Source organism: Lynx canadensis, chromosome D4, assembly GCF_007474595.2.
Source record: "Lynx canadensis isolate LIC74 chromosome D4, mLynCan4.pri.v2, whole genome shotgun sequence".
NCBI lineage: Eukaryota > Metazoa > Chordata > Mammalia > Carnivora > Felidae > Lynx > Lynx canadensis.
This window is the reverse complement of record NC_044315.2, coordinates 10,001,271-10,021,077: the sequence shown is the minus strand read 5'-3', so window position 1 is coordinate 10,021,077 and position 19,807 is coordinate 10,001,271. Positions and strand designations below refer to the sequence as shown.

Below are 19,807 nucleotides of genomic sequence, written 5' to 3'. Positions count from 1 at the left end.
TACCAGGTCAAGACTCTTCTCCTGGACACCGAGTCTTCGCAAGGACTATGCGAGGAAGGCCAGTCTTCCCGTTTTGCAGATGAGACAGCTGAGGCGCAGAAAAATAATTGACCAAGATCACGCGGTCCGTGGCACAACCAGCCTAGAACTCAGGCTCTCGGATTCCTTTTGCTTCAGCACGTTTAATTTACTAATCAGTTTGTGCAACCTTAGATTCCTTTTTAATTTTCCCAGAAAAAATGAAGATAATTTCGCGTGTAATATCGGAGTTGCTCAGACTTACTGAAGCTCATCCCATGATAAAAAGCAAAACAAACCAAACCAAACCAAAACACATCCCTTTCCCTGCTCTCCGCCCACATACCTCACTTCGAAGCAATTGTAGGAATTGTGATTCTCTGGGGGGCCTTCAGGGCCAGGGGTTTGAAGTGTAATTCAACTGGATCACCATTACAGCTGCACGCCTCCAGAGTGGCAGATAGGGTGCAGGGAAGGTGGTGGGACAGGTGGGGGTGAGCCTGGAAGGGGACTCCTGGAGAAAGGCAGGGAAGTATAGAGGAAGCAGTGGGGACTGTCCTGTAGGTTTCTGCTAGGGGTGGGGGAGTGCTGAGAAGGGAAGGGTCCTGGGCCCACCCACCTGAAACCCACGGGGGCCCAATCCTTCCAGCAAGCGGGAGAGCCCACCTCCCCACATTGGGCCGGACACTGCACCCGGGAAGGCCGGTCCAGCTGACCCACGTTCTCAGGGTTTGCTCCGAGTCCCAGGAGCCAGCGCCACAGTCCTCGGGTCCCTGTACCTCCCCCCACCCCCAGCCCCCATCTCCCGTCCTAGTTTCACCCGTTTGGTTTACTGTACACAAATCCCTCTTGTTTCCTCCTTGTATAGCAGCTTTGACAACTCCAACTAGTTCAGGGGCTGTTTGGGTGATTTTCTGTTTAGGAAACTGCCACTCAACGTCCCTTTGCTCTCCTGTTTCTTCCTGGTACCCCTTCCCCTCAATCTATTACCCTCCCAAATTAGCAAACCTTTCTTGATTTTGTTTCTTAATAATCAAAATAACTAGCGAAAGGCTAATGATCCTCCCCCCCCCCCCAAAAGTAATAAACAAAATAAAAGCCCAGGGTGCCAACCACCAGCACACAAGGCCAGCTCTGGGAGAGGTTTGTAGTTCACTTTCACGTCCAGGGGAGAAGCACTGATATGCGTGTTTGCAAAAGCAGAAATGTAGCTAGCAGGAGTAGACGCAGGAAAAAAAAAAAAAAAACAATAGTTGATAAAAACATGCTGTGTCCTCTTACATGAGGGTTGCTCAGACGCCAGTTACTAAAATCAGACGGGGAGCGGGGGAATAAAAAACGCGGACCCATTGTGAGTTTCTCTGGTTAGGAGCGGAGGGCTTCGCGAAGTTTCTCAGACTTTAGGGCAGAGGCCGACCAGTTCCTTTGCTCTCTGGGAGACTACTGCGTGACCCAGGGCTCCTCTTTGAACCTCACAGTTTCATCATTGGAAAAATGTCTGGCGCTGTGGTGGTGCAAATAACGCATATCAGCTGTGGTCAAAATTTCAGATGCTCTAACGTAGATGAACAAATGCATTTCAAAGAGTATAAAAAACTACGCAAAAGGTGATAAAACTGGTGTCATGAGGTGGTGCCAAGAGAGAGGCACGAAGGGTCTGCGTGACTCTTTGTCCCATGTCTGAGCGCGCAAGGCTCCCAAGTTACCCTCTGAGACGCCCAGAGGGACTGAGCAGCCTCCTGGAATAAGCAGAACTGTTTCTCTGCTTCCTTTACTGGACACTGCAAGAGGCTTTGGGGAGAAGCAGCCACACAAAGGGAAATGCCAGTGTCCCGTTACCAGAAAAGCGCTTTCCAACTCCGCCAAAGGCTTGGGAATACCTACCTGCGGGTCCCGCCGCGGGGTCTCGCCTTACTTCCATAGTAATTCCTAAACTGCCTCCTTTCCACCTCTCAGAACTTGGTTAATTAACTTCTTTACCCGGGCTCCGAGAAAGGAAACGTTAGAATCAGTTCAGCGATTTCCTTCCTTTAACGCATATTTATCGCAGGCCTACTATGTGCTCCGTGCAGCAGCACTCAGTCTCCCAATTTGTCTCTCAAACCGATGCCGAGAGGCATTGATTATTTAAAGGGGTGACTAGACAAAACGCCGTCTAAGTGATTTTAAATTCACTTCAATAAATAAAATGTAGCGTTGGATTCAGGGACTAGTTCTTTAGACATGTTGGAAGTTCAATTTATTAAACATTTGTGTAAGGGATTTTTGAGAGAGAGAAAGTATTTCTTTATAAACACATTCATGCACACTAAAAAAAGTCATCTTAAAAAATAGCTTCATTTTAAAACATGCTTAGAGTGGATATGTTGCACCTAAATCTCTAAATGGCACGTATTTCCGCCCTCTCCCCCCCCATCGGAGAAAAATGTAAGTGACGTCGGTGACTTGGCGACCCGCCGGCCTCACCGGTAAGATGAAAGTTACGAAGAACTACTTTGCACTTTAAGGATGAGCGGCGCTAGCCATAAAAATATCTACAGATCATTTGTCCGCCAGTCTGGCGCTGTGGTGGTGCAAGGTGACCACTGATTTAGTCTTGCAGGAGAAAGTAGGATGCAGCTGTGTGCCCGATTAGAGAGGCCTCATTTCCAAGCCCAACTTTGGGTTAATTACTGAGTCGCAGAAATACTGGACTTGCTGATAACGTAGAGACCAACACCAGTCTTTCCGACCGCTGCCTTGAGCATTACCTTCTTTTGTAAACAGTGCGATTCGCAAGAGTGTGTTCCCTATTGTCCGCGAGATAAACGGCGACTTCACCCCAGCAGACCACCGTCACACTTCGGGTTTAGCGCTGGGACAGACAACCCGGCTGCACCGAACGTTGCGCTGGTGGATTCTGGAGGAGCGCCGAAGGGAGGGGCGCGACGGCCGCCAGGAGGCGGGGAGCGCCAGCCGGCGCGCCTCGGCCAATCAGCGTGCACACCGCCTGACAACCGTCCAATTAGAGGGCGCGGTGCTCGGGGCCCCTAGCCGATAATACTAGGAAAGAGAGCAGAGACTAACTATTGCAGCCAGGGGCGCTGCGCCGCACGCAGCTGGGTACGCCCGCCGGGAGAGCCCGAAATCTGAGGCCAGGGCCGCCCAACCTTCCCGCCCAGATTGGGTCACAGGAAGCAGAACGCAGCTCCTGCGAGGTGAAGCGCTCGGGGCTGCCAAGGACCGATTAGAACTTTGCGGAGTCCGGGATGTGCGGGGCGAGGCTGCTGAGGACTTGATTCATCTTCTCCACCCATCCCCCGTACTCCCCGTCCACTGGGCTCTGAGCCTCCAGCTGTCAGCCCCCGATTTCGTGGCAGGGTGTGGCGACCCTGATTTGTATTTGCAAGCACAGCCAGCAGCCCAAGAGCCAGGTCCTAAAGCTGGATATCTTTTGCCTCGGCTGCTAGCTCGGGCCTCAGAGTCTTGGTGAGTGCTGTGATGTCGCTCCGGGTGTCAGGGAGGGCAAAATCGCCGTTCCTTATCTTTTCTATTTTATCTGGATGTCTTGCCTTAAAGTGCAAACCATGCCCGATGTATATGGAGACCGCGCAGCTCAGCCGTGCGAGGCTCAAGCATTATTGATGTTGGAAGGGCATCTGCAGCTCCTTGCGCGGTGTCCTTATGGGTCTCTGACAGAAGAACATTTTTTGGGTTTGAGTTGACTATTTGCTAGGGGTGGGGGGCGTAAAAGGACCTCTCCAAGCTCAAAAGAGGGTCCCTGTAGTGGTGTAAGAGGATGAGGCATTTGAGAGGCACAGAATGGTACTTCGCTGGGTCTGAAGGGGCCCCTTGTGATCCAAAGGAAAGTAACTCTCCCACCGATAGTTTCATATTCATCATGGCCCTAGTAGTTGGCTATGGGGAAGCCTGACAAGTGGCCTAGGTCGGCCCAGTTGGACACAATACTTTTGTGTGTGTGATCCGTGCGTTACCCCGGGACTTGTCCCGAAAGCTGGTGTAAAGAGGCAGAGAGGTCTGTGGTTAAAGATCAGGTGCTCCTAGAGCACTTAGAATCAGTTAAGATAGAAACCTTGTTGAGTTGGGAATTTCTGGGGGCCCTAAAGGTACAAGAAACGCAGTGTGGTGTGGATGTGAGGGACGTGAAGAGAACAGGGCTCCTCCAAGGGCCAGAGGCCCTAGACCAGGAACTCTGGGCTCAAGGCCCGGGGGTCGGTGCCTGACGGTGGTTGGTGCGTCTTCGGGTCTTTTCGTGTCCCCCCCTCCCCCCCACCAGGGCGCGGGAGACTGAGCGTAGGCCGGAGCCCGAGCGCCGCGCCGCGCGCCATGGCCGACCGGCCCGCGGGCCCGGCGGCCGGGGACTGGGAGATCGACGTGGAGAGCCTGGAGCTGGAGGAGGACGGCCGCGGGCCGCCGCCGCCTACGCCGCCCGGGCCCAGCCCGCCGTCGGCCGACGGGGACGGCGAGGACGACGAGGACGAGGACGAGGACGACGACGCGGAAGATGAGGGCGACGGCCTGGAGGCGGGCGCTTCCCCGGGGGTGCAGGGCCGGCCGGAGCAGCAGCGGGGAGCGCCGCGGGGGCCGACCCCCGCGCCGCAGGCCTCGCCGGCGCCGGCCGGACCCCCGGAGCGCGGCGCGAACGCGGGCGGCGGCGCGGAGCCGCGCAAGCTCAGCCGCACGCCCAAGTGCGCGCGCTGCCGCAACCACGGCGTGGTGTCCTGCCTCAAGGGCCACAAGCGCTTCTGCCGCTGGCGCGACTGCCAGTGCGCCAACTGCCTGCTGGTGGTGGAGCGCCAGCGCGTCATGGCCGCCCAGGTGGCGCTCCGGAGGCAGCAGGCCACCGAGGTGCGTACCCGCCGGGCCCGGGGTCGCGCCTCGCGGGGACGTCCGGGCCGCCGTGGGGGTCGGGCGTGGGAAGGGACGGGCAGCCCTCTTCCCCCCGCCCGGCGGAGGGCCGCGGCGCGTGGCGCTTCTGGGGGGGGGGGGCGGGTGGTGAAGACGCTTCTCTGGTCCCGGTGGCCTGGGGGGGTCGGGGCAGGGAGGCAGCCGCGGGCATCGCCGGGGAACTTGACCAAAAAGATTTTGTAATTTTAAAAGCAGGCAGAAAGGCCTTGAGAGTGGTCTGGGAGGTTTTGGGGAAAGATATTCTGTTTTTTACGTGTTTATTTTGGTGGTGTTGGGGAGCAGGGGGAGGACAGTGGTGGCTGCAGTCGCTGTGTTACTGGTGCTGTTCTCGAAAAAGAACCGCGCAGCTTCCACTGTCAAAGGGAGAGGCAGAAAGTGCCGCCCATTTTACAGATGAGACCGAGGCTGGCGTGGGAAGTTAGGTGCCCGAAGCCCAAGGTCCTGAAGCCAGCTTCTGATTTAAGCTAAGGGGCCGGTGGAGGGGTCCCTGGTGCCTCCCACCGGGGGGCTCCAGCTGTGAGGAGAGCCAGCGGTTTCTTTAAGGGTGAGGCTTTTCTTGACCTTTGGATTTCCTGTGTCCATGTGTTCCTGCATTTGGGAGAGCTCAGAGCCAGGGAAGCTTCGGGGTTCCCCCCCACCCCTTACAGACTCAGGGCCTGGGAAGATTTTTGCTTTTACGTTTTCTCTAGGAGGGACTGGGGAGGGGTTCACATCCTCATCGGAGGCAGTGACCCTGATGGAAACCTTTCTGAGGGCCCTGGAGAGTGCTCTGGATGACCGAGGTGGCCTTGGCCCTGGGCTGGGCCTCCTCCAGAGTGAGGCGTTTGGCACCTAGGGCTGCTACATCCCTCAAGGGTCCCTGGGCATTCAGGGCTGGACTCAGGCATAGAAGGACCCAGAATCCCACCAACCAGGAGGTGACATAGGGAGCAAAGTTGGGTTTCCCCTTGTCCCTTGCCCCAGGTGGCTGCTGAGGTTTTTGTTTTTGCCTTCATGTATCCCAGGCTCCCCCTGTTTTTGGCCAGACCCGGGAGAGTGTGAGAGACAGGTTCCCTCATAGCTCTCTCTCGACCCCTTGTACCCCATTCCACTTGCCTTACTGCCAGAAGAAACCAGCTTCACCTCATTGCTCAGTGGCAGGCCACGGACACCTTTGGCCCTACCTCTGCGTGCCCCGGACACAGCTGTCCCCCGCAGCTCTCCTTCAGGGCCTGGCTCCTACGATCTTGACTGTGGGATGTCCTCCAGCTTCTAGCTGTGGGATGAATCTGGAGTGACTCTAGCGAAGTGGCCACAGAGAAAATCTCCTCTACTGCCTGTCAACTGAAGTAGTTTGTTGCCCCGGAATTAAGGGGTGCTGATGTGAATTTGTTGAGAATTCTTTTTACATGGGATGGGAAAATAAATACATTTAGACCGGGGAGGGTTGCTGATGCCCCTTCCTTCTCTTTCTTGTGGGGCATTGTTGATTATGTTTCTTGTGTTTACAGGACAAGAAGGGGCTTTCCGGGAAACAGAATAATTTCGAGCGCAAAGCCGTGTATCAGAGGCAAGTCAGGGCACCCAGTTTGCTGGCCAAAAGCATTTTAGAAGGTAAAGCAATGCAGAATTATCCTTTAGCCTTTTAAACCAAGTTCTGAGGGCTTCTCATTATTCACACATATGGCATTTTTATTAACCTGTGAAGGAGCACTCTGAGGGGAGGGTACTTTGTATTAGGAAGTTTTGCTTTAGGGAGGAAATCAGGGTGTGGGGAAATGGATCTCACATACCTCTCGAGGTTTCTGTCACCGGTAATTTTGTTGTCCGCATAATAGTTGTAGTCTGCTTAATAGGTAAGGGGTTAACGTGGAGTGCATTTGAAATTGGCCCTAGTGTGAGGGCATGCCACCAGATCATGGACGGAGCAAGGAAATAAATTAAGAACAAATTCTTTGGGTGCAATTGTAGCTGAAGTAAGTCAAGTGAGGAGCTGAACAGCTACCCACGCCAATAAAGTCCTCTAGTCCGACTGATGCATCATCTAATACCACTCTTTTTCGCTATACTGTATTCCTCCCTGGATTAGCTACATCAGTTTACTATTTCTTATTTCTCCGTTTACTGTTTCTTATTTCTAACCGTCAAGATTGTAGAATCTGGAAAAGGTTTTGAATCAAACAAGAGAAGTGGAGGTTGAATTTGAATTTGAACGGCGTGAATTCTCTCTACCAAGTTTTCACTTTCTCTAATGCTTGGGGATACATTAATTTTACTTAAAATATTGCTGATTTTTAAAAGCAGCTCTCTTTGGGGATGGGATTTATGGCTCTGATAAACAATATATTGATCACCCTTCACCATTTAAATAAAGGAAAGTTTGTATTTGTTGTATCACTCCTCCTTCATAAGATTCAGGTTGAAAAGCAGTTTGTTTTTTTTTAAGTAGATATTTGCATTCTGTTTTTTCTCATGTGGCTTCTAATTGAGTTGGTTCTAGACAGGTTGTAGAGTTTGTTCGTGTGTTAATCCTGTGCTGTATACTTCTGATCTTAGAATGGTTTCGCGTGCGTTAAAAATGAATTTGGTTGCAAACTGGGTAAACAGATTTATAGCCGTAGGGACAGCACAGCACGGATAAATTGAAAAGGTGCCAAAACGACTTGAGAAGTGGGAGGGCAAAATGGAATAGTAAATTCAAGTAAATAACTTCCTGGCAAAAACTTCCCTTAGAAATAGAAACACTAATTTTCACATTTTATTTTATTTGCAAATGAGGGCGTTGGGCTTGTCACAATGGATCCTTCAAACAAATTTGCTAGTACTGAGTGCTTGGGGATAGTGAAATACTCAAAGCATTTCATGCTACTAGGAATTCTATTTATGCCGTGCTAATCTTAGGTTTGTAAAATCTCTGCCCTTGCTCGTGAAATGTGCAATGAGTTTATACTGTAATGATTGTCTGCTCAACCATTTTGGTAACTGGCCAACATGATTGGGAGAAATGTTTTAGATCAGTTATTTTCAATAGAGAGGCTGATCTCCTCTCCTGCCTTTAGTTTTGTTTGTTTTTACTGCAAGTCTGGGGGAGGGGGCTGGTTAAATTGTTCTCTGCAGAATCTGTTTGACTAGTTAACAGCTCTTTTCAATTTTCTGTGCTTCCCTGTTTCCTTAGTCTTTTCTGTTTTTCTCCTCACTAATCTGCTGTCACTTTCTCTTTTTTCTAGTTCTCCTTGGATTATTCTCCACCTGTAACAATGTCCATAATGAACCGTCTTTAGAAAATAACAATGCCATCAGCTTTAGGTATAGATATCTTTTTTGATAATGGAAAAAGATGACACGGATAGTAATAAAGCATTGACTGAAGCAAGATGAGCAGACTTGTCTCTTAATATGTAGGAGCCTGGGAAGTAGATTAAACTTTCAGCCAGTGAAGTGTGCCTGTAAAGGTAAACAAACAAACCTGTAATGGCAAAAACAACAATAACAAAAAGTTACAATCTGGATCTCCTGCTCCCCAAAGAGAACTCTTTTCACTTGAACCTATACTTTTGTTTTCTGTGTAAAACATTAGTGTTTTAGAACTGTAAATTGTTCTTGTTCTTGTCCTGCCCATTTGCAGTGTCTCTGTTACCTTCTGGGTTTCCGGAATTTTCTTCCCTAGTTGTTAATCTCTTTCCTGTGCAATGCTTGCTTATTTTAGGCTACCGCCCAATTCCAGCAGAGACTTATGTGGGAGGGAGCTTACCCCTACCTCCCCCGGTAAGTGACCGGATGAGGAAAAGGCGAGCCTTTGCTGATAAAGAGTTGGAGAACATTATGCTGGAGAGAGAATATAAAGAGAGGGAGATGCTGGAAGCTTCCCAAGCTGCTGCCTTGTTCCTGCCCAACCGTATGGTGCACGGACCTGAATATAACTCCTACAAAAGTGCCTATAGCCCCTCCCCAGTGGAGCCTCCAAACAAAGACTTCTGCAATTTTTTGCCCACCTGCCTTGATCTAACCATGCAGTATTCAGGCTCTGGGAATATGGAACTCATCTCTTCCAACGTCAGCGTGGCTACGACTTACAGACAGTATCCCTTGTCCTCAAGATTTTTAGTTTGGCCCAAGTGTGGCCCCATTAGTGACACTCTTCTGTATCAGCAATGCCTGCTAAACACCACCACCTCGGTTCAAGCCCTGAAACCCGGGGCCAGCTGGGACTTGAAGGGAGTGCGAGTCCAGGATGGCCTTGTCGCAGAGCACGACATGGTACCACCCAAACTAGAAGGCTCGCTGGTGTCGCCTCATGCTGCAGAGGTCCAGACCTCCAGAAGTGACCTTCACGGTCACCAGGCTGTCCCTGAGAGGTCTGCGTTCTCCCCACCCCAACGGAATTTCTCTCCCATTGTTGACACGGACTCCCTGGCGGCTCAAGGGCACGTCTTAACCAAGATCAGCAAAGAAAGCACCAGGCACCCTGTGCCACTTAAACATAATCCATTCCATTCATTATTCCAGCAAACTCTTAATGACACATCAGGCCCTGAGCTGAAAACGCCATTTGTCAAAGGGGCCTTTGAAGACGCCCCTAAGAAGCCCAGAGAGTGTTTAGTCAAGGAGAACCAGAAGTACACGTTTACAATAGATAGATACGCGAAAGACCTTTTCGTCGCCAAGCAAGTTGGAACAAAACTCTCTGTGAATGAACCCCTGTCATTTTCTGTCGAGTCTATTCTGAAGAGGCCTTCATCTGCCATCACTCACGTCTCTCAGTGAAAGGCTGCTTACACAGAAAGCTGGATTTTCTGCCATCTTGGAGGGTTCCTACCAGTGGCTAATTTTTTTTTTCTTTTTTAAGAAGAAGGGTTCACATGTTTGTATAAAGAAATTTCTAATGTAAATGGGGATGATTTAAAAAAATTATATATATTCATATGCATGTACTTTTTCTCACCACATAAATATATTTAAACTTAAAGATGGAAATTGCTTATGTGCAAACTGTAAAGTTCCATGCTTTACACAGCATTTCAAAAAGCAATAAAGTTGACACTGTCTTCTGAAAAGACCCAGTGTTTGCAGAAGTACCTAGCTGTCCTTGTCTAGGTGAAAAACTAGTGTCTGTGAAATGTTTTCTTTATTTTTCTAGGATTTGGTGTATTTTCAAGTGCTCTTAATGGTCAGTGGGGATCATGGGAAGTGCCTTACAATGCCTTAGTTTTGCATTTTGGAGGATGGGTAAATTTTTCTATTCAAGATTGAGGCAAAAATAGCTTTACAGAGAACACAGAATAGATGTGCATGTCTATAGAGTCATAATTTCACGTGATTGGACAAAGTAGAATTAATTTCCAGGGAAATCAAGTTTAAGATCTCATATCATGACCTGGCTTCTTGGGATGGATGTCTTTTAGCTCTCTGAGTCCCAGTGTCCTGATTGCAGGGTTTACCTGGGGCTTCAAGCTTCCGTTCTAGATTGAACTTTCTGTGACTTCTAGGTTGCTAGGGGGTCACAGAGCAGGTCCACTTGTAAGGTGCAGTTGGTTCAAACCATGATAGTGTATGAACCCCCTCTCAGCCCTGTGTATTTCACTGTCTCCTAAGGGCTGGTGACAGCAGGCATTTTATTTTATTTTATTTTATTTTATTTTATTTTATTTTATTTTATTTTATTTTATTTTTGCTTTTTTCTTGTGTTGATTTGTTTTTATTTATTTTTAATATAATTTATTGTCAAATTGGCAGTGTGTAAAGTGTGCTCTTGGTTTTGGGGGTAGATTCCCATGGTTCATCGCTTACATACGACACCCAGTGTTCATCTCAACAAGTGCCCTCCTCAATGCCCAGCACCCATTTTCCCCTGTCCCTCACACCCCCATCCACCCTCAGTTTGTCCTCTGTATTTAAGAGTCTCGGATGGTTTGCCTCCCTCCCTCTCTGTTTGTAACTATTTTTTTCCCCTTCCCCTCCCCCGTGGTCTTCTGTTAAGTTTCTCAAGATCCACATGAGTGAAAACGTATGATATCTGTCCTTCTCTGACTTATCTCACTCAGCAAACTACCCTCAGTTCCATCCACGTTGCTGCAAATGGCATGATTTCATTCTCATTGCCAGGTGGTATTCCATTGTGTATATAAACCACATCTTCATCCATTCATCAGTTGATGGACATTCGGGTTCTTTCCATGATTTGACTGTTGTTGAAAAGCGCTGATTCCTAGGGGCACATGTACCCCAATGTTTACAGCAGCGCTTTCAACAGTAGACAGCAGGCATTTAGAGGTAGGTGCAGTCAGGACCAACTGGTCCCCGAGTATCAGCTTTATGCTCCCACCTTGTTGCCCCTGCCAGAGGGTTTCCGTATAGCTCTCTTCTGAGATTAAAAAAAAAAAAAAAAAAAAAAACCGCTATTCAAATAGCTTCAGGTGACAGTTTGCCGAGGACTGCAGGTGCTCGTCATGTCATGAGGGTGGCTTCTTGAGTCTTAACCACCCCTCCCTTCAGTTTTGAGTTCCTTATTACCCTCTAGTTTTGCTCAATAAAATGTTGACTGTTGTTCTATATGATTGATAAAATGAGAGTAAGACATTTATGAGAGTGTTCCCTTCATCTCTGAAAGCCTCATCTGTGGACCCCAAATGAAGCCTTAAGATGCCACAGTCTTTTCAACCCAGAAAATCCAGAGCTAGATATCCGACCTTGAGTTTTGTGATGGAGTAAGTTGTTGCTTCCAATTCTCCTCTTACTTGGGGAACAAGAGCACTGGTTGGGCACGTGGGATGTGCCAAGAAGTTTGGCAATTTAAAGAGTTTCTGTCTTGCTCTGGAAAGCATTTAAAATTACTTAAAAATGATTTTGCTACTGATGAGCTCATGTAAACCTCCAGGGGTTCTCTGAATTGTTGCTTAAAATTAGCATCGGTTTCAAAAACAACAGGCCAAACCTCAGATTGATTTCCAGTTTGTACTTGTAAAGTAATACTTGGTTTTATTGAGTCAAATTTACTTATTTTTACTCTTGCAAAAGCCAGAGCAAGTGGAAGTTTGCCAGAGGAAAAGAAAATGAAAGAGGGCAGGGCTCCCAATGACTGTTGAAGATTATTTTCATTAAGTGGAAATATGTTTTCCAGTCATGAATGCCCTGGTGTCAGAGACAGGATCTAACTTCATTCACCCCCTCTGCTCCCCCAGTCATCTTTGTTTTATCTGGTTGTTAATTTTTATCTCCCTATTAGGAATTTATTTTTTGTGTCCAGTGTTAAGTGTAGACTTAGCATTCAATCTAACTGCTGCAGAGGTAGTGAGGAAAACCCATCATAATAAACCCACATAAAAATAATCCCAAGAAGAAGTCCTTCTTTTTAAAAAAATTTAATGTTTATTTTTGAGGGAGACAGAGAGACACAGCACAATGAGGGAGGAGCAGAGAGAGAGAGAGAGAGAGAGCGAGAGCAGCTGAGCTGTCAGCACAGAGGCTCGAACTGATGAAGTCAGACACTTAACTGACTGAGCCACCCAGGTACCCCAAGAAGAAGCCCTTCTTAATCCAAACATGGATTTTCTCTCTTTCTTACTCTATTTTAATATTTTGAATACTTAACATTGGCCAATTTTTCCCCCTTTTGTGTTCAGTGAACACTTTGGGACATCTTTTCTGTCCTGTTATCTTTTTAATCTCATTAAGTGAATCCAGTTGACTGTGGGTATTAGTGCTTATTCTCACATTATCAGTGACCAGAATTTTATTGTTCTTGAACATTTATAAGGGTGAGTACTTTCCTTGGTGAATTATTATTGTGCATTAATTCTGCTATCATGCTGAGTTCTTGGGATTTCAAACCTGCCATCAGCCACAAGAGATTTGTGCTTGTTTTAATCATTTTACTTCAATCACAGCTACTGTTTGATTCTGTAGACTCTTCAAAGAATACTGTCATCAACACATTAAATCCAACTTGTGGATCAGTATAAGCATTTTCTGTGTTCAAAGCAATAAATGGATTTGGGTTTAATTATTTTTAAGAATGTAAAGAAGAATAAAACATGGACCTTTTCCTCGATTTAACTCCCCATATAATGTGGCTCTAATGACATAGTTTTCTTCCATCTTGACTGGTCAAACGTTATATGATTTTTTGCTCAGTTTGCTGTGATGGGTGGTTTACACCAGTGCTTCCCAAACTTTAATGGATGGTGAATCACGTGGGTACCAGATTCTGGTTTTCTGTAGGTCTGAGGAAGGGCATATGATTCTGCCTTTCTACCCCCCACCCCAACCCCACCATGGGATGCTGATGTTGCTGGTTTTCAGCCTACTTTGAGTAGTGAATGTTTTCCATATTTCTGTTAGTCCAATGCACATTTAATATGCTCTTCCATGGGTTTGACTTCTAATACAATGGAGCTATCATAAATAATTTAATATATGGGAATAATTAAAAAAATTTTTTCCTCCAAACCTCCAGAATGTCCAACATCAAGAGTGAATCATAATGTAAAATGGGCTTTGCTGATTATGAAGCATCAGTGAAGGTTCATCAGTTGTAACAAATGTACCACTCTGGTGGGAGATTTGTTAATGGGGGAGGCTATGCATGAGTTGGGGTAGCGTGGGGGGGGGTATGGAAAATCCCTGTACCTTTCTCTCAATTTTGCCATGAACCTAAAACTGTTCTAAAACAATAAAGTAAAAAACACAAACAAAAAAAAAACACCTTTTTTAACCCTTTGGTGGCAGAAAGTAGGACAAGACCTAGGCGTAGTTATAAAGGAGACAAATTGCTTCCCTCTCTCTTTTTTCAAAACTAGAAGATCTTTTAGTTTGGTCAAAAAGAAACCATATTTTTATGGGGCACCTGGGTGGCTCAGTCGGTTAAGTGCCCAGCTCTTGGTTTCGGCTCAGGTCATGACCTCATGGTTGTTGGGATCGAGCCCCATGTTGGGCTCTGTGCTAACAGAATCTGCTTGGGATTTTCTCCCTCTCGTTCTCTCTCTCTGACCCTTCCCCCACTTTCATGTGGGTGCATGCACCCACCTTCTGTCTCTCTCAAAATAAGTAAACTTCAAAAAATATATTTTAAACTGTGGTAAAGTACGCATCATGTAAAATTTACCATTGTAACCAATTTTAAGGGTACAGTTCATTGATGTTAAATGTATTTATCCTGTTGCTCAACCATTACCACCATCCGTCTCCAGAACTCTTTTTATCTTGCAAAACTGAAACTCTGTGCTCATTACACGATAAGTTTCTCCTCCCCACCTGCTCCTGGAAACCATCCTTCTACTCTGCATTTGACTACTCTAGGTGCCTCATACTGAGTGGGACCATTCTCTATTTGTCCTTTTGTGATGGGCTTATTTCACTTAGAATAATGTCTTCAAGGTTCATTTATACTATAGCATATGTCAGAACTTCCTTCCTTTTTAAGGTTGAATAATATTCCATTGTATAGACCTCACTTTTTCTTTCCTTTTATCTGTCCATGGCCACTTGGGTTACCATAGCAGTGAATAGTGCTGCTATGAACACGGGTGTGCAAATATCTCTTCACTTAGTCCTTACTTCCTGATTTCACCTTCTTCCCATCTTCAGGAACTCAGTTTTTCTCAAGTATACATCCCTCCCACACTAACCGCCTGCCCCCAGTGTGTGGACCTAACTAACCAAGGCAACACCACTCTGCCCAGAGAGGCTCCGATATCAGCTGTGCACTTTTTGATGTGGTTTAAGTGAGTGTGTTATCACATCATCTGCGTTTAAAAGCTTAACCCCAATTGTGGAATGAAGGACTTGCATTCAGAAACTTTCTGGAATTCCTTATGCCAAGTCTCTGCAGTGCTAAAAGAGTAAAGAAACAGCTGAGAGTCAAGATAAAGAAGAAAAGAGAACCCACAGTTCCCTGTAAAATAATGACATTACTTAGGATCAAGTCTGGGTTTTCATCTGGTACTAGAATTCTTACTGGCCCACCTGATTTTATTTATTTTTGGGTTAACTGTTTTTGTTATTTTTCTAGGTCTGTGAGTTCAGGCTTATTTCCTTCTAGGATCCAATCTGGAGCGGTGATAGTTCTTTAGATGGCTGGATCCTGAAATACGTAAACTCTGTTCCACTTGTATTTATTTTAATGTTTGTACAAAGCTTTTATCATGTTACCCTCAGTTATTTTGATTTTTACCTTGTTATATCTAAACACATTTAGGGCATGTTGAATAGAGAGAGCTGGAGATAGGTTGGTATTTGGAGTGATGGTAAATGTGCATAATAATAATTAACATGTGTTTAGTGCCTGCTGATTTACAGAGCACATTCACATTTATTAACTCTTCTGTTCCTCATATAAATTCTCTATGAGAATGGCAGATGGCCATATAACGAGTTTAATCTACATCTCTGTGTGTGGACACAAATTTGGGGAATTTTTTTCCCAGGATACATGACTTGGTCTGATCTACTTTTAAGATTTTTTATGTACATGTTAAGTGCATTTAATTTTTTATATATAATACATAATACATTATATATATATGTATTTATATAATGTTATGTGTTTGCCTATATCTCTATATAGAAATATTTAGGTATCTATAACTTCATGAAGTAACACACACACACACACACACACACACACACACGGTTTCATGAAGCTGTGAGAACAACTGAGATAAAGAATGAGAAAGAGAACCTACTGGTGAGGCATAATTGACAGCCCCAGCTGTCAGACCTTTCTATCCACTGCAGTGTTCAGGCCAAGGCCGCACTTTCCATGGGCTGCTTCCAGCAAGGGACAGTGAGCAGGGTTGCTAGAACGGAATAATTTCTGCCCTGAAATGGGATGCTTCTGCCAGGCATCCTTGGCTGGGGAACTCTCTGTCTAAGTATTTCATTATGCATGGTTGAGAGACCTAAAAACTAGCACCTCTGTTACATGCCTGGGATTCAATCAAGAAATAAGACAAAAGAGTTGGTGTTTGGAGATTAGAATATACCTTACCTACCTTTATTACTGATTATGATTATACCAAGAAGGACTTATATTCAGGAGCAAGGACATCTCTAAAACTAACCTTTGGGACTGATCTCTAATAGCTCCAGGATTAATTAGACCTACCTACCTAGACACAGTCAGCAGTGGCCCCCACACCTCCCCTGCATGCAGAGAGTAACTGAGTATCTCTATTCCCTGATCCACGTTGGCTCTTAAAAGGAAGGGAAGAGGAGTAGGCAGAGATCACCATCCCTCTTTCTCTATCCCAAACTTGCCAATCAGGTATATTACTCTCCTTCCACCTTTTGATTTAACATACATTTTGTTACCTTCTTTGTTTTGGATTGAGGTCAATCCAAAGAACACATACCCTTGAGTTTGAGGACTGCAATCAGAGTTTAAGGCATTGCTGAAGATACAAGCTAGGGGATGGGAAATGGTGTGATTACTTCATATGTGCAAGCAGGCTAACAGCTATATGCATTTTTTAGAACAAAAAAGAAACCATGAGAAATGACTTAGTTTACCCCAGATGGAACCTAGGGCATTACATATAACATTCTGGCAAGCATTGAAGTATTTCACTAATGAGTATATCATTTGATATTGTTCAGTAGCATGACCCAAAGGGTTTCTATCAGCCACCATCATATTGTCTTAATAGAATATCATCATGAAAAGTTATCATAGGAATGTACTTGAGATGTGAAGCCATTAAGCACAACTAATACCATTTCCTTTTTAAACAATTTTTTAAAATGTTTTTATTTTATTTTTAAGACAGAGACAGAACATGAGTGGGGATGGGGCAGAGAGAGAGGGAGACACAGAATCTGAAGCAGGCTCCAGGCTCTGAGCTGTTAGCACAGAGCCCGAAGCAGGGCTCGAACTCACGAACTGTGAGATCATGACCTGAGCTGAAGTCGGATGCTCAACCAATTGAACCACCCAGGTGCCCCTATCATTTCCTTTTTGACAGGGTTTTTTAGAGAGGAATCAAGGGAATGCCATAGACCAAATGTATCTCATTTTAGCAAGGCATTTAACAAAATCTTTCATGGTAGAGAATTGTGGTTGGAAAACAGTGAAGTCAGGTAGATTTGTAGCTATTTGAACAGATACTTTCAAAAGGCATTGAGTAGTACGTCAATGCCAATTTTGAGGAAGGCTTTTAGTCTTGTGATCTGTAGGTCTTCTTGTTTTTGATCTTGGTTAGCAAATGAAGATATAATGGGTGTATTATCAGTATGTAGAAGACATTGGGTTGGGAGATCTGACCACTATCTTGATGGCTTCTACTGGGACTATACATCAAATGGAAAATCTTGTATTTGACTTTTACAAGCAACTGACACCCAATTATGAAACTATATTTTGAAGGGGAGTTAACTTGACATTAGTTTGTGTGAAAATGATCTGGGAGTCATAGGGGATCACAAAGCTCAAAAGGAAGCAAGAATGAATCATGGCTGTAAGAAATTACTAATGCAAACTTGGATTCTGTTAATAGAGTCTCCCAAGATGAATGGGAATGCTAACATGTATTTCTCCCCACCCCACTCCACCCCACTTTACCCCACCACTGCCCTTGGTCAGAGCACATCTGGGAATTTATGTCCACTTCTGGACATTATTTCTTAAATGGGGATATTGATGGACTTAATTCCATAGGAGTGGAACCAAGGATAAGGACAGTGAAAGACCTTCACATCTTGTCTAACTATAGACAGTAAGGACACTGGTGTCCTAGAGACACCATGATGTGCTGGATAAGAGATATCTTAAGGGAAAAGTGCTCAATCTGTGGCTTCATATTAATCTATTCATCAATTCAGTTCCATTGGGAGTCTCTAGAAGAAGGAATCAGGGCTGAGTATGTTATAGTGAGTGAGATACAGCTAAGTAAAAGGGAGACTGTCTTTCCGTTTGAGTCATCCATGAATAGACTGGTGTGCCTTGTAACGAGCTTACTCGGAGGCCTTCGTGTTGGACACAGAAGGAAGCCTTGCATTGGGCATGACATTGAGTTAGCCAGCAGAGACCCTGCTTCATTTATCTTTGTGTCCCACGTCCTACCACACCATTGAGTGTTTGGTGAATGAGGTGAATATTTTTCAACTCCAGTAATTCCTGATTTTATGACATCACCTATAAACAGGATTAGATGAAAGTATTTTTTTTCTCTCCCAGCCAAACTCTTTAGACTATCACACCATCAATTTGTTCTTTTAATTTAAAAGATGGCACAAAGAAATGACTCACTGACTATCTTAAATCAGACATCACTATGAATAAGAACATTGTAGCTTTATTCTGTATAATCGCAATTTGAGAAATGAAAAGTCTCAAAAATGTCTAGATTGGATAAATGCCCTAACGTAGTTGATTTTTTTCCTCATATGATATTTTTTAAGTCTTTTTTCTTTTTCATTCCAGAAGCATTTATTGAGTGTTTTTTGAGGTTTTGTGACAATGGAAGACCCATTATAAATAAGCAATTGGTTTGTTTTTGAATGAAATTAATTTTACATATGAATTCTTGGAATTAATTGGATTAAGATTATTGTCATATGATAATAATTCAAAAGTGGCTTCTCTGTTTTAGCTACTTTGATAACTGGTCAATTTTGATTTAAAACTATATTCAGTATGGTTAAAAAAACAAAAGGGATTTGAGATTATTGATTTAGATCAAGTCTGAGTCTGTTCAAGCATAGTGAAGTAGAAATTCAGTTCTACTTTGTATTATATGGATAAATCAAGTTATTTATTTATTTATAAATTTTTAAAAATGTTTTATTTATTTTTGAAAGAGAGAGAGAGACAGAGCATGAGTGGGGGAGGGGCAGAGAAAGAGGGAGACACACAGAATCTGAAACAGTCTCCAGGCTCTGAGCTGTCAGCACAGAGCCTGAAGTGGGGCTTGAACTTGGGAACAAGTTCATGCCATGACCCAAAGTCAGATGCTCAACCAACTGAGCCACCCAGGCGCCCCAAGTGCTGGTTTTATTTAATTCAGTAAACATTTACTAAGCACCTACAGTGGGCTGAGTAATGTTGAGCTCTTAGAGATGAGACGACTAAGACATAGCTTTCAAAAACTGATATCTCAAGATTAATTTAGATATGTTCACAATTTCTCTATTATATTTTGTGAATGCAAGTAGCCCTTCTGCATCCCTGTTTCCTCTATCCCCTCCTTGGAGAGAATCCACAGCTATTTCCTGTCATTTCAGGCGCAGATTGTTTGGATGTGACTCAGCTCTGTTTTATTCTCACTCTCTATTTTTTATTTCAGTCAGAGCTTTTTAAATGAAACTTGTAGACTCAGGAGTTCCCTGCAGGAAAATAGTGGGTTTGGCCTCAATTTTCCCAATTTCCTATAAAACTCAAGCTTGGTGACAATGGCCCTAAAATCAACAAAGGACCATCATTCTTCAATGCGCACACTAACACAATGAAGGACCCACTATGATCCACAAGCCAGAAAACACCCAAACGCTTAATGCACGAAATACTGGCAAAATTCGAGTGAAAAATAAACATAAACCCAGCACTGTCTTCTGAGATAATGCAACTGAAGATTCAGGATGGGCAGATAGCCGGTGGGTAGAGGATAGAGCCACGTGATTGTTCATGGAATGTACTTCAGTTGAGTGAACATTTACTGAGAAATTTCTGCATGCCAGATACATGCCAGATGCTGGGCTCGCGTGTTGTTTAGGTAGAATAAAACCACCCCAAACTCCAGAGGCCTACTTATTTTTAAAATTAACAGTTTGAGAATAGATAAATAAGGAAGGTGAGACTCTTGATCCTTAGCGGGTCTCACGAAGACTGGAACATGGCCTGGGCACTGGAAGGTGGTTCAGCCTGGTGGAGCAGACTGACATCCTTGTTCCCTTGGCAGGGAAAGGCGTGACC

The 19,807-nt window shown here is 45.0% G+C and overlaps 1 protein-coding gene across 2 annotated transcripts; it reads left to right on the top strand.

The window, feature by feature from the left end:
- The first annotated feature begins 4,344 nt into the window (after positions 1-4,344).
- On the top strand, positions 4,345-9,959 carry DMRT2 (doublesex and mab-3 related transcription factor 2). Of its 2 annotated transcripts, none has more exons than XM_030294424.1 (3): positions 4,345-4,866; positions 6,417-6,519; positions 8,612-9,959. In XM_030294424.1, the coding sequence occupies exons 1-3, from the start codon at positions 4,345-4,347 to the stop codon at positions 9,667-9,669; spliced, it is 1,683 nt and encodes a 560-aa protein (XP_030150284.1). In that variant the 3' UTR covers positions 9,670-9,959. The 2 variants fall into 2 exon arrangements, with proteins under 2 accessions (XP_030150284.1, XP_032451459.1); XM_032595568.1 differs by having other exon boundaries at positions 8,133-8,674.
- The last annotated feature ends 9,848 nt before the right edge of the window (positions 9,960-19,807 follow it).

Excerpts from the sequence above, each read along its gene's own strand:
- DMRT2 (XM_030294424.1), top strand. The coding sequence starts at position 4,345 with ATGGCCGACCGGCCCGCGGGCCCGGCGGCCGGGGACTGGGAGATCGAC. Across the intron at positions 4,867-6,416 it reads GGAGGCAGCAGGCCACCGAG|GACAAGAAGGGGCTTTCCGG; the intron begins GTGCGTACCCGC and ends TTGTGTTTACAG. Across the intron at positions 6,520-8,611 it reads GGCCAAAAGCATTTTAGAAG|GCTACCGCCCAATTCCAGCA; the intron begins GTAAAGCAATGC and ends TGCTTATTTTAG.